Source organism: Myotis yumanensis, unplaced genomic scaffold, assembly GCF_028538775.1.
Source record: "Myotis yumanensis isolate MYYU_CA2020_CCGP unplaced genomic scaffold, mMyoYum1.0.hap1 SCAF_12, whole genome shotgun sequence".
Taxonomy (NCBI): domain Eukaryota; kingdom Metazoa; phylum Chordata; class Mammalia; order Chiroptera; family Vespertilionidae; genus Myotis; species Myotis yumanensis.
In genome coordinates, this window is record NW_027223763.1 from 6,670,484 (window position 1) to 6,683,334 (window position 12,851).

The 12,851-nt window shown below is 57.8% G+C and overlaps 1 protein-coding gene across 4 annotated transcripts in view; it reads right to left on the reverse strand.

Moving 5' to 3' along the window:
- Positions 1-11,233: 11,233 nt before the first annotated feature.
- MVB12B (multivesicular body subunit 12B) overlaps positions 11,234-12,851 on the reverse strand; it is a 155,255-nt gene continuing 153,637 nt past the window's right edge. For all 4 annotated transcript variants that reach the window (XM_070430658.1, XM_070430654.1, XM_070430657.1 and 1 more), the window contains one exon: positions 11,234-11,791. In XM_070430658.1, coding sequence (XP_070286759.1) covers positions 11,648-11,791 — 144 coding nt within the window. In that variant the 3' untranslated portion in view covers positions 11,234-11,647. The remainder of the gene's footprint in view (positions 11,792-12,851) is intronic.

Here is a 12,851-nt window from a genome sequence, read left to right on the forward strand (position 1 = left end):
TAGTCTCCGGGATGCTTTCCAAGTTGTGGAAATTAATGGTGAGGCCGTGTGCTGGGTGTCTGTTTGCAGAGACGATGACATGTGGCCGGGGGAGCCGGGGACGCCACCAATGGCTCTTTGGAGGAGCAGGGCCCGGCCGCTGGGGTTCAGAGTCCCAGGGGAGGGAGGCGGCGAACTCACCTGGCTCTGCAGCCCCTCCCAGGACCAGGGGCCGCTAAGAACCAAAGGTTGGGGTGGTGTCCTCATCTTCTAAACCAGCGGTTCTCAACCTTCCTAATGCCGCGACCCTTTAAGACAGTTCCTTATGTTGTGGTGACCCCCAACCATAAAATTATTTTCGTTACTACTTCATAACTGTAACGTTGCCACTGTTATGAATCGTCATGTAAATATCTGATATGCAGGATGTATTTTCATTGTTACAAATTGAACATCATTAAAGCATAGTGATTAATCACAAAAACAATATGTAATTAGATATGTGTTTTCCGATGGTCTTAGGCGACCCCTGTGAAAGGGTCGTTCGACCCCCAAAGGGGTCGCGACCCACAGGTTGAGAACAGCTGTTCTAAACCAAACACAGCCATGCTGCTCCTGGACCCTTCCTGTGGCCTGTCTCTCAGGGACCTGACCCAGGGTCCATGCGGCGGCTGGAAGTGTCTGTGAGGGTGGCTTTTGTTCAGATCTGTGAGCGCTGAGAGCTGGAGTTCAGCTGCCCTGGCCTGGCCAGCTTGGGGCCCTGGCCGGCTTGGGGACACACACACACTCCACCCCGGGGAGGCCGCCCAAGGGAGGGAGAGGGCCACTGTCGTCAGCCCTGCACTGGGGCCACAGAGCCTCTGGAAAGGGGAGAGTCCCCAAATCTTTCTGGAAGCACCGAGGAGGAAAAATGGAGCTCAGCTGCGTCCGCAGACCCCTTCCTTCCCAGTCAGCGGCTGCGCAGAACCCAGTGGTGGGCCTGGATCCAGGCCGTGGAGGGCTGGGGTGGGGGTGGGGGGGCAGGGGAGCGGGCCTGGGCAGCTGAGCCGTTGGGACCCATGCACTCCTCGTTTGGGGTGAGAAATAACAATAACGAGGCCGTCGTATTACCTCCTGAGTGCTCCCCGTGGGGCAGGGCTGGCACCTTAGGGCCTATCTCTGGGGTCTCCCTAACTGCCCCTTTATAGGGCAGAAGCTTGGGTGTAGGGATGAGGAAGGGGCGTTCGGGATGGCCTGGGCCAGAGGCAGAGGGCCCTATCCCCATCGCCTCCGGGCAAACCTTCCAGGGAGGGCACAGGCGCCCCGTTTCCTGGTGACAAGAGGCGGCTCACCTGGCAGTGGGGGCCGGCGTGGCCCTGACAGCTGCCTCCTTTCCTCGTCACGGCTGCCCTCACCCCCGCTTCTCTGGCTGGGAGGAGAGAGGGGTCAGTCACCCCCTGCCCCCACCCCTGCCGCTCGGCCTGGCCTGGCCCAGCAGAAACCATGGGAGGGCCAGGGAGCCTGGAGCGGCCTCCGCGGCCGGGGACATGATGAAAGCCCGGAGCACGGGACCCAGCGAAAGGTTAGAGGAAGCGGGATTATTCCGCCCGGGGAAGCGGAAGGCCCAGGGGCAGGGGCCCTGGCTAATGGCGAGCCAGATGCTGGCCAGCTGTTCCCTGTCTCCCTGGAGGCCCAGCAGGCCCAGAGGACTTCTACAGCAGGAGGGAGTTAGGGGGGACAGGAGAAGGAACTGGCTGAGGGAGTGGCTGGGTTGGGAAGAGTAGGGGAGCCGGCCTCTGAGGAGCTGTGAGAAGCAGGGCCACAGCTCCCGATTGGGGGGGAGAGGGGGCAGGGGACCTTGGGAAGTGAGCCTTGAGGAGCAACCCTCTCCCTCGGCAATCCTGATGGACTCATTCACCACCCTCACCCCCCCTCCTGAAGGCCCCTCCACCCCAGCAGGGCCTGCGGGGCGAGGTCTCAAGCTCGGCCAGGAGCCTCTGAGGCCTGCTCCCCAAGCTCGCCGAGCACCCGGGGGCTGGACCCAGGCAGGATGGGGACAGCCAGACCAGAAGTCAGCGACAAAGCCCCTAAGCTGTCCTGGTGCCTGCTGCTCATCAGAATAAATGGCACTGAACTGTGAAGCGATGTGAGGAAGGCGGGCAGGGTCGCCGTTCTCCCCACGATGAATACTCAGGGGCTTCCAAACAATCCAGCCAGCATTTCCAGGCGCCCATCCCCGTCCAGTCCTCGGTGCCCTCAGCACAGGCTCCAGCTGCTCGCTGCGGCCTCGGCCTGGGGTCCCTGACCTGGGGGCCGTGGGGGAGGAGAGGGTGAGGGCCTGAGAGCCCGCCCAGGGCCGGCACAGAGCCGGCCCGCCTCCTGCCTTCGGGGAGCACTGTTTGCTCGATGGACTCGATTCTGCTTCTGGAAGGACAAGGGAGGGTGACCCCATGCAAAACCCAGGAGAAAATATAGGACGCTCCAGTCAATGGTTATTGGAGGTCACCGGGAATAAATGTTTAGTATGAGTATGTTCACTGTAATATTTGGGACATACTTACACTAAAAAATAAAATTATTCCTTGTTTCCCTGAAATTCCAGTTGAATGGTGCAGCCTGTGTATTTATTTGTTAAGTCTGGGCTCCTGTCCCGGTTGGGGGTGCCTGCTCCCTGCCTGCGGGGGGGAGCTGGTGGCGGCGGGGGACCCCCCAGGCTTTTCTCTGGCAGGAGGGCCCCAGGGTGCAGGCACTGCCTCAGCATCTAGAGGTTCTGTGGTCACCCCTCGACTGTCGTCGGGAGCTAGAAAATGCATTTGTTGGTGACATTGTTCTTTCGGGATATGTTTCTGGAGGGGCCTAGGCGTCCCCTTGCAAGGGGGACTTTTTACCCGGGAAGTGCAGCGTTTCTGAGCCGGTTGTTTGTAGTAGAGAACACAGCGGCCAGCGGGCTGCCTCTGATCTCCGGTGTCTCTGGGAGAATTTCTGAAACAGCTGACGTGTAAGGGAAACTTCCCCCTCTCCTCAATGTAAAACTTGTCAGGACACAGGGGGGTTTTAAGGGGCCAAGTGCAAGGGAAGAAACAGACAACGTTACAAGCGAAAGTTCTTGGGGCGACTCCGGGAGTAGGATTCCTTACATCGGTGCTATTTCATTATTCAGATGGTGGCGGGCTTTCCCCAAAAATAGTTCCTAAAGGGCCATTCGTTGCATTTTGCACAGGAAGAGACTAAGAAAGGTGTTTCTTTTTGTGTCTTTCTCCCTCTCTTCTGCTTAAGGTAAGACAAAGTTGCTACAGACAAATTGTTTGAGCGAAGCAATCAGGAAAAAAAGATGGACGGAACAGGAGAAAAGGAAACGGATCAAAAGTAAATAAAACACACACTAGACCAAGCCTTTATGTCAGATAAAAAGTTTCGACACTTGACTTTATACCTTGGCGTGCTATCCTAATCGCATTTAGTCTCACAATGTCGCAATTAAAACTTCAAATCTTGATGGCTTTTCCCCCACTTCTTCCAAATATTTAAAATGTTATCTTTTCTTTTCCTTTCTTTTCTTTTCTTTTCTTTTCTTTTCTTTTCTTTTCTTTCTTTTCTCTCTCTCTCTCTCTCTCTCTCTCTTAACATCCGGTGGACCAGGAGAAATATTCCAACATGGGAAAATCATGTATTCTGTGTACTTCCTTTCTAGAATGATATTCCAAGGCAGTGGGGCTCTGATCTTACGATTGCAAAACTTTGCAAAGGCAAAACCCTAGCCGAAAGTCACACCAGAACGAGAGGGCGGAGTTTACCAAGGTTCAGACAAGGCTGAGTGATGGAGAGAGTCCCGTGTCCCGTGTCCCGTGTCGCTGGGCGAAGAGCCTGGCTGCAGCCTAAGGCACCCAGACCGCAGCCTGGACCCTCCGCCTCTCTCCCATCCGACCTTTCCCCTCTCAGAGCACAGACCCCAGATGGGAAGCGTGGCCTCGAGCCGGGCGCGGGGAGGTGCGGCTTGATGTCAATTACGGCCCAATTCCAGAGGTGCCATCAAAGAGTTAACTAGGATGTCCCAGTGCGCAAATGTGGGATAATTGGGAAACAAATTCTACAAACATCTTGAAAGGGACAAAAGACCTTTGATCTTTCTCTAGAAAGGCAGACATTACAGACGTTCCTGCCTTTTGGGGTCTGCACACATCTCGGACCAGGTTAGAGGATGCCATCTCTCCCAGAAATCAGCCGACACCTAATTCCATCGAACCTTAATTATCCTAACTGGTTTCGTATGTCCCAAGGCATTTTCCCCAAAGATTAGAGGAGAAAGAAGGACTGACAAAATAATTAAATATGCAATTTGCCAAGCGTGGGCAATATGGCTTTGAAATCACCTTTTCAGGAAGTTTTACCGCTTGTTCATGGACATGTATATTGCAGGCTGCAGGCTTTTATTTAAGCTCTTTTGATTGCCTTAATGGATTAATACCCGAGTGCCATCAGCCAAGGGCTGAGACCCAGGCTGTTTCTAATTTTGCAAATGTTGGGCCTGCTTCCTCTGGTGTTAGGACAAAAAGAAGTATCTAGAATTTGCCTTCTCACTTAAAGCAACATGCTGGCCCCCTCAAATAGTTGCCTGATGTCGGAATCTGCATCTCACAAGGGGTGGTGTCGGTTCCAGGAAACGTCCCCGGTGCCAGGGGCCGGGCGGCGGGCGGGCGGCATCGGCAGGACTGGGCAGGCCCGCGCTGCGCATGGGGCCTGGGTCTGTTTTGGGTGCCACTCCCGAAATGAGTCCGTGTCCCCGGAGAGCAGGGCGCCTCTCAAAGCAAGGCCCCAGCAGCACACAGGGGTGCAGAGGGGTGTTCCTGCCCCGGCTTCGGACTCCCGACTGGGTGAGAAGCATTCCTCGGGGAGGGGCGGGCGGTGCTCGCCGGGATGCGGGGAAGAATCTGGGCTGAGACTGCGACTGTGGCCGCATCCAAGGGCGGCATCCGGAAACCAGAGCCGGCGCCTGCTCTGGGGGAATAGTTCGCATTCTGCACGCGTGATGGCAGAACTGGAGTTGGGAGGACTTGGCCGAGTGATTGCACCGCCCCATCTTTTGGCCAAGCTGAGTGTCGGGGTGGGGGGTTGGGGGGACAGTGTCTTAGAACCTGCTCCAAGGACATGAGGCTGGGTCTCCGGGGGCGGTGTTTGTCTGGTCTGGGCCGTCTGTGGGTACCGCAGGCAGAAGAGGGATCATCAGAGACACGCAGAGAGGGGGAAGGAGTAGACGGAAAGGAGAGAGAGAGAGAGAACAGCAGCAAAGAGCCAAAAAGACAGAGAAGAGACTACACAGAGGCTTTCCATGTACACGCACGCACACACACACACGTACATACACGCACACACACGTACACACATGCACACACGCACACACGCACACACATGTGCACACATGCACACACACGTGCACACGTGCACACACACACACATGCACAGCAAGGCTGCCTTTGAAGGCAGAGGGACAAGGCCTAATTGTCCGGGGATGTGCGTGGCGGCCGGCCTTTTCATCGTTCCCAGAGCTCCCTAATGAGGCTGTGGCCCCTCCTGGTGGGAACGCTGCTCCCCGGGATCAGCTTTGATAAAGCGGACGGACCGTCTGGGACGAGTTACCAGGTTTTCCTCTGGTTCCTTTTGAACCCTGCGGTGGTTTTGCTCTTTCATGGCAAACGGAGAGGGCCAAGGTCTCTGGCCTCTGTCCTTGGGGGCCACGGGCCACCTCACCCCCTGGGGGTGGGGAGATGGGGATGCGGGCCCTGGCCGCGGGCGATGGGCGAGGAGGGGGCTTTGCAAGTTCCATATTCAGACCTGCTAGCCAGGCGCCCCGGGTCCACGGCCCCCAGTGTCCCTGTCGGCCGGAACACCCGTGGGCACACGCAGGCCTCTCGCAGCCATGAGCGTGACGGTGGCCGGGCACCGAGCCCCGTGTCTGACAAGGACCGCAGTGCAGCAGACACTACGTAAAAAAGCGAGATCCCTGTACAGGAGTGAGGTGCAGGCCCGGAGAGTTAGGTGGCCGGGGGTCAGAGACAGGATGGGACTGGCTCTGTCATCCACGGCCCAGCCCCTAACCACTGGCCTTCCCGGGGCCGAGCCTCCGCTGGCCCTCAGGCCCTGGGGCACACCCGTCTTTCAGCCGCACGTCCTCCCTCATTTCTGCGTATACCTGAGCCTGGTCTTCTGTGGGGCCACAGCAACAAAGCCAGCCAGACTCCAGAGCTGAGGTCCCCGAGCCCTGGCTGCCCTGGGGAGCCTTCTGGAAGGGAGGGGCATGGAGCCCAGCCAGTGGGGCAGGCGGAGAGGGAAGGGCCTGGTGCCTCCAGCAAACCCTTCTTGGCTGCCCGCTGGCTCCCGGGACCCCGAGGATTCCCAGCCCAGTGGGACTTGTCTTTGATCTCTGATGAGGAAAACAAAACACCCTCTCAGGTGGTTCCTCCTCGTCTCATCAGAGAGAGGCCCCTTTCTGGCCAGCAGACACGGAACATCCCAGGCCCGGCCTTCCCACGGGAGAGGTTTTGGTTCAAAGGCCACGGGCCACGGAGGAGAGGCTCACCTGGATTCCTGGCTCTGACCAGGGCAGCCTTGTTCCTGACCTAGTGGCCTGCCCGCCCCCTCCCCCTCCCCCACCCCACCTCTACCCATACCTTCTGGCCCCAGCTGCCTCCTTCTGCCCCTGTCCCCATGGGCTCCTCAGGCTGCTCACCCCCAGCGGCTGCCGCCCAGAAAGGCAGGGAGCAGGTGTGCCCAGTCACACATCACCACCAGCCATTCAGCCCCGAGCCCTGTGGTCAGCTGGGCCAGGAGGAAGACCTCAGCTTTCTTCTAACCTGGGAGAAGAGACTGGATTGTAAGCTCTAATTCACTCCATCAGGCGCCCGCTCTGTGCCCGGCCCTGGGCTGGCACCCGGGAGACAGAAGCGGGCGAGACGGATGCGGTTCCTGGGCTTGTGGAGGGGTTTCTGATTCTGATTAGCAATGGGTTCTGTGCCACCTGCTTCACCGCTGATTGGGGCGTCCCAGCGTGGCCCTGCTCTGGGGAGGGAGGTCGGGGACAGATCCCTCACTTGGTGTCTGGTGACAGCCCTACCTGTGGTCCTAATGGGTCCCTGGGGATGGGGTGTCCCTGGGGAGGGGGTGTCCCTGGGGATGGGGTGTCCCTGGGGATGGGGTGTCCCTGGGGAGAGGGTGTCCCTGGGGATGGGGTGTCCCTGAGGAGAGGGTATTCCTGGGGATGGGGTGTCCCTGGGGATGGGGTGTCCCTGGGGAGAGGGTGTCCCTGGGGAGGGGGTGTCCCTGGGGATGGGGTGTCCCTGGGGAGAGGGTGTCCCTGGGGATGGGGTGTCCCTGAGGAGAGGGTATTCCTGGGGATGGGGTGTCCCTGGGGATGGGGTGTCCCTGGGGAGAGGGTGTCCCTGGGGAGGGGGTGTCCCTGGGGGTGGGGATATTGGAGCACCTTCATGCTCCCCTCTGAACTGGCTGTGCCGGCCACTGTGGGCAGCGCCACGTGACGCTCCTGCTGGGTCCCTGGCAGAATGTCCTTTCCACATCTCCTCGTTGACACGGAGGGGCATGCTGAGATCCAAGGCTCCCCCAACCTTTCACTATGAAAACTTCAAGCTCCTCGCAGAGTTGAGAGCAGAGGACACGACGCCCGCCCGCCCGCATGCCCAGCCTGGCCCCCCCCCCCCCCCCAGGGAAACGTCTCCCCCGCTTGCCAGCGCAGGCACTCACTGCTCTAAGTATCTTCGCTGTGAGTTTGGAAGGGTGTTTCAGGTGCCATTCCACAACACCTCAGGGTGCGTTTTCTACGGATAAGGCTGTTCTCCTGCATGGCCAAGACACCACTATCCCTTGAAGAAAATTCACAGTAACTTGAGAGGCAGGGTTTTGATAATTAATTAAGACAGAAGTACCAGCACCTCCGCTCGAAAACAAACGGGGGACGGAACACTCCGAGCCAGGCTGCCTTCGGGTACAGTCTCCATGCGGGACAGCTGGAGGAGGTGGAGGGGCGCTCGGTCACAAAGTCCGTGGGTTCCGCGGCGGCAGAGCGCCTGCGCACAGTAGGTGCTCGGGACGTGTCTGTTGACGGAACGCATCTAAGGCCAGAGCCCACCCCTGGGTCCTTCATGCTCCTGTTCTTCAGCTCTGCCCCTGCCCAGGGGAGAGGGGCATGTGGGGAGAGTGGGGGACCCCCCAGTCTCCAGCTCCCCTCGACCATCCAAACTCAGCTGGGATGTGGGTGAGCGGTGGAGGGGAAGTATTTTGATGTGTACTTGAGTATGCGATCGTGTACCTGTTAGAAGTAGCGTCTGGGCCAGAGGAACAGTATTCAGCCTTAAGCAGGAAGGACATCCTGACACAGGCTACTACAGTGGGGCCTTGACTTACGAGTGTCCCGACTAACGAGTTTTTTGAGATACGAGCCGTCTCTCGGCCGATTTTTTGCTTTGAGTTGCGAGCTAAAATTCGGGTTATGAGCCAGCTTCAGATACCCCACCGCTAGTTGGCACAGTGAACGCCATAACATCAGCCCAGCATCACGTGTCTCACTCGTTCACTTTTTGATTTGACATACGAGTAATTTGAGTTACGAGCTCCGTCACGGAACGAATTAAACTCGTAAGTCAAGGCCCCACTGTACATGGATGAACCAGGAGGACATCAGCTACGCGAAATCCGGCAGATGCAAACAGACGAAGACTGCCCGCTGTCTCTTACAGGAGGTGCCCAGAGGGTCAGGTTCACAGGGACAGAAGGTAGGATGGAGGTTTTGCAAGACGGAAAGAGTTCTGTGGGCGGGTGGCGGTGGTGGCTGCACAGCGGTGTAAATGTACTTAATGCCACTGAGCCACACACTTAAAATGGTTAAGATGGTCCACTTCACACGATGTGTATTTTACGGGATCCTGGTGCCTGTGACTGGCCTGTGAGGCTCCGTTTCAGAGGGACGGTGCCCCTCGTCGGGTGAAGGGCTGCTCGGCGGCTCGCTGGGAGAGCCAGCTTCCTGTCGGTCACAGAGAGTGACCGACGGAGCCCAGGACCCTCGGGGACGTCAGCCCCAAGGCCCGGCTCTGGACAGGCTGCGGCCCGCGAAGTGGGTCTCACCGGCCCGGGACTAAGCGGAGGCATTTCGTCAAAGGAAAGGACTTGACGAAAATTTGTTTTATGAAACCCGAATTTTGGCATATTCTCACATTTTAGTGTGTCAGAAGGCAGAGTGATAAATGTGAAACAAGTTGTTTATGAGGATGCGCGGGTGACTTCTTTATGATGACGATTTTATTTTAAAGTTCGTCATGGCGTCACTGCAGGAAGGGGTGGGGGACCCAGAAGAGAAGGGAGAGAGATTTCATGGTTTATCCCGGCAGAGCTACTGGGAGAGCAGTTTTTATTAAAACAACCAAACAGAAAGGGCAGCCAGGCCCAAAGCTCCCGCCCGTGGACCATTGGGGAGGGTTAGTGTGGGGTGTGGGCCGACAAGGCCCCTCCCCCCGCCCCGTGCCGCCCCTGGTGGCTGCCTGCCGTGGGTGCCGCTGGCCGCGCAGGCCCCAGCTTGCTGAGTCCCTCGGCCGTGTGGCGGCTCCACAGTCTTTGTTCCCCGGCTGAGACCCACATCACTGGTTTGTGGTTGTACATGGAGGGAGACCAAGGGACCAAGAGTCCGTGTGCCAGGCCCCCCCCTTCCTGCAAAAAAAACCTGCCACAAAAGCGATCGTAAGCAGAGAGGGACCCATGGCGTGACCATCAGTGGAGGGAGAAAAGCGGTCAGGTTCCATCCCCTCATGAGCTGAGGGTGGGGGGACCCAGGGGGACAGTGGGAGCTGCCCCACAGCTGGCCCTGCTGTGTCCAGGCTGGGCCAGGCGTCTTCCCTCCCAAAGCCTCAGTTTCCTCAACTGTAAAATGAGGTGTCCACACCCCTCTCTCGGGGCTGTTGTGAGCTCCCCTGTCCTGGGTGCTCACCCGGGGCTGGAGGCAGTCAAACCCCAGGACGAGCCTGTGTGGAGCCTTGTCTGAGAAGAGGAACCGGGGGTCAGAGTGCGGGAGCCCTGCAGCCCAAATCGCCCAGCAGGGAGGGCGCGGCTCTGGGCTTGGGTCCTGGGTCTGTCTGCTCGGAACCTGTGCAGGGAATACGGTGGCTGCCGGCTCAGGATGGGCACTCAGGACCTGCCAGGTGCCCTGACACCGGGTCTCGGGACTGAAGGGGAAACGCAGGCCTCCACCGAGCAGGGAGCCCAGCTCGGGGCCCAGCCTGGGATTTCCAGCCGGTTTGAGAGGAGGACAGAGAGACGTGGCCTGGCCTGTGTCACACAGCGGCTGGCAGAGGCCACCTGCCCATCCCACCCGAGGCCATTGTGGGGGCACCCGGGGTCCCTGTGGCCAGGTTGGGTGGGATTGGAAGAAGGCTCTCCCACCCCTGACTGCTCCCACCTCGGGTTCCACCTCCTCGGCCTCCTTTGGCATGGAGGGGAGATGGAGGGGAGAGCGGGGGTGGAAGGAAATGTCTCCCACCCCGGGGGCCTGCTTGAGCGCCCAGGCCTGGGCCAGTGGGTTTGAACACAGATATTGGCCAAGACAAGCTGATGGGGGGGCTGGTCAGGGGCTAGGGCAGTGATTCTCAACCTTGGCTGCACATTAGAATCGCCTGGGAATCTTTTTAAAATCCTGATTTCTGGGCCTCATCCTCCGGAAATTCTGTTTCTTTGTTATTTACGTTGTGGCTCCACCCCATAACAAAGAAACAGAATTTCCAGAGGATGAGGCCCAGAAATCAGGATTTTAGAAAGATTCCCAGGTGATTCTAATGTGCAGCCAAGGTTGAGAACCACTGGGCTAGTGTGAGGTCTTTTTCTTAGATTTGGCCCAGATACACATCCAGCCAACCGTCCAGGGCCCGCGGTCACCACCCCTGCCGAAGGAAATGCTTTCCAGTCAGCCGAGGTGGCCAGATCTGAGAGCTCGGGGTGGGGGCGTGGGGCGACCCTGTCCCCCCTCCCTCCACACCGCTGGGGGGGCAGCCCCTGCCCCTTCTGACCCGAGGCCTCTCCAGCCAGCAGCCGGGCTCTCCAGAAGGAATAAGGATCACATTCTTCACTTTTTAAGTCGCACAAAAGCTGTATGCATAATTAATGTGCAATAAACGTGAGCAGCTGGAAATTAACTAAATGAAAAAAAAAAAAGAAGGAATACGCTTAATTGTAAAAATTTAATTTTGTTTTTATTCTTTTCCTTCCTCTCCCTCCGTCCCCCCGCCCTGTCCGAGGCGTTATAGTCTCGGCGCCTTCAGATCTCGCCCGGAGACGGTGTTTGAGGGGCTCCCCTCCTGACCTCTTGCCGGGGAGCCAAGGACAAGATTAGTTTTAAGCCGCAGTCCAGTCAGTTACTTTCAGGAGAGGGTGGGAGAGCGCCCACGCGGGGCTGCCGTCACACAAAGGAACGCTGTAATCACCCCTCGCGACCCGGCTGGGCTCGGGGGGCTTCTGGGCCTGACTTGAAGGGCTTTGGGGGATGCAATTTTGAGCACCGCCTTTTGAGAGAACCCATCACGGTGTTTAAAATTCCTAGACATGAACCCACTAGTTTAAAAGCCAGAGGAATAAAGACACTTCCCTACATCCAAACACAGGACGTTAAGCGATCGCCTCAAAGCCCCCCTCCCTCCCCCTGCTAACGCCGGGAAGGACCGACGCTTCCAGATGAGAAGATCGGGCACAGAGATTTCCCAGTGGAGAGACGTAGTGACACGTTCTTATTTATTGTCCCGTCTCTTAATAAAACCCGAGGATTCGGCTTCGGGAAACAACCCATCCACTTGAAAGAGAGAAGAAAAAAAAAGAGTTATTATTTTTTAAGAATAAAACACTCTATTAACAGATACTTTAAACAATGATTTATTGCCCACACATAACAACAACAATAACTTAAAATATCAAATCCCTGGGAATAAATCACCGCGATCCTATCTGCTTCCACGCCAGCTGTTTTTCTGTTTCGGCCGTCGTTCTCAGCCCTGCTCTGTATCAGCAGATCATTTAAGGGAAAAAAAAAAAAAAAGGCAGAAGACTCAAGAGACGGAACCCAGAGGCATCCAGGCTGTTTGGGCAAGAATCGTGTTTCCAGAACCTCCCAGCTTGTCCCTTCTCTACGTCTCTCAAACAGGAACCAGCACAGGGTGTTTCTTTGAGCCGCTCTCATCAGATTAATTTACAGCGAGGAAAGAGGCCGCCTGTATGGCCACTCACACTGGCCGCCCCCTCTGCCCAGGTTCCTGGTCCTGTTTAAGGCGAATTGCCGTCATCCGGAGATGCCTGCTCGCCGGGGTCCCCGGGCGAGCCGTAAATAACCAGGTCTGTGCGGCAGATCCCGCGGGCTCCCGCAGGCCAGCTGGCCGAGGTGGCCGCCGTGGGAACAGGTGGCCCGCAGGGGCCGCGGCCGGGCGGTGGGCCGGGGCCGCAGGCTGGTTTCTGCAGCGGCCTTTCGGCAACCACCAGCCCGGCTGCCGCCGGAGACCCCCACCCAGCAGCCAGCCGGGCCCCCACGCAGACCTTTACAGGAAACAGGTTCTGACACTGAAACTCAAGGCCTGTGGGCCGTTGTCATAGGAATGCAATATCCTCTGAGATTCCCTTATTAAAAAGCCGAGACTCGCCGCTGCCGCCCAGGACGGAGCTCTGTTCCGTTTGTATTGATCACGGGGAGCGGGCGGGGCGGGGGGGGGGGGCGGGGGGGATGGCTCATTTTCTGGCCGACAGACCCAGCCGGCAGGGAGGCAGTCGTGTTGGGTGGAGACATTTGTTTCCACAGTGATTTGGGGGACCCTGAGCCGGAGCTGAGGTTATGTTCACGAGGTGGTGGTGGTGGGTGATCTCTG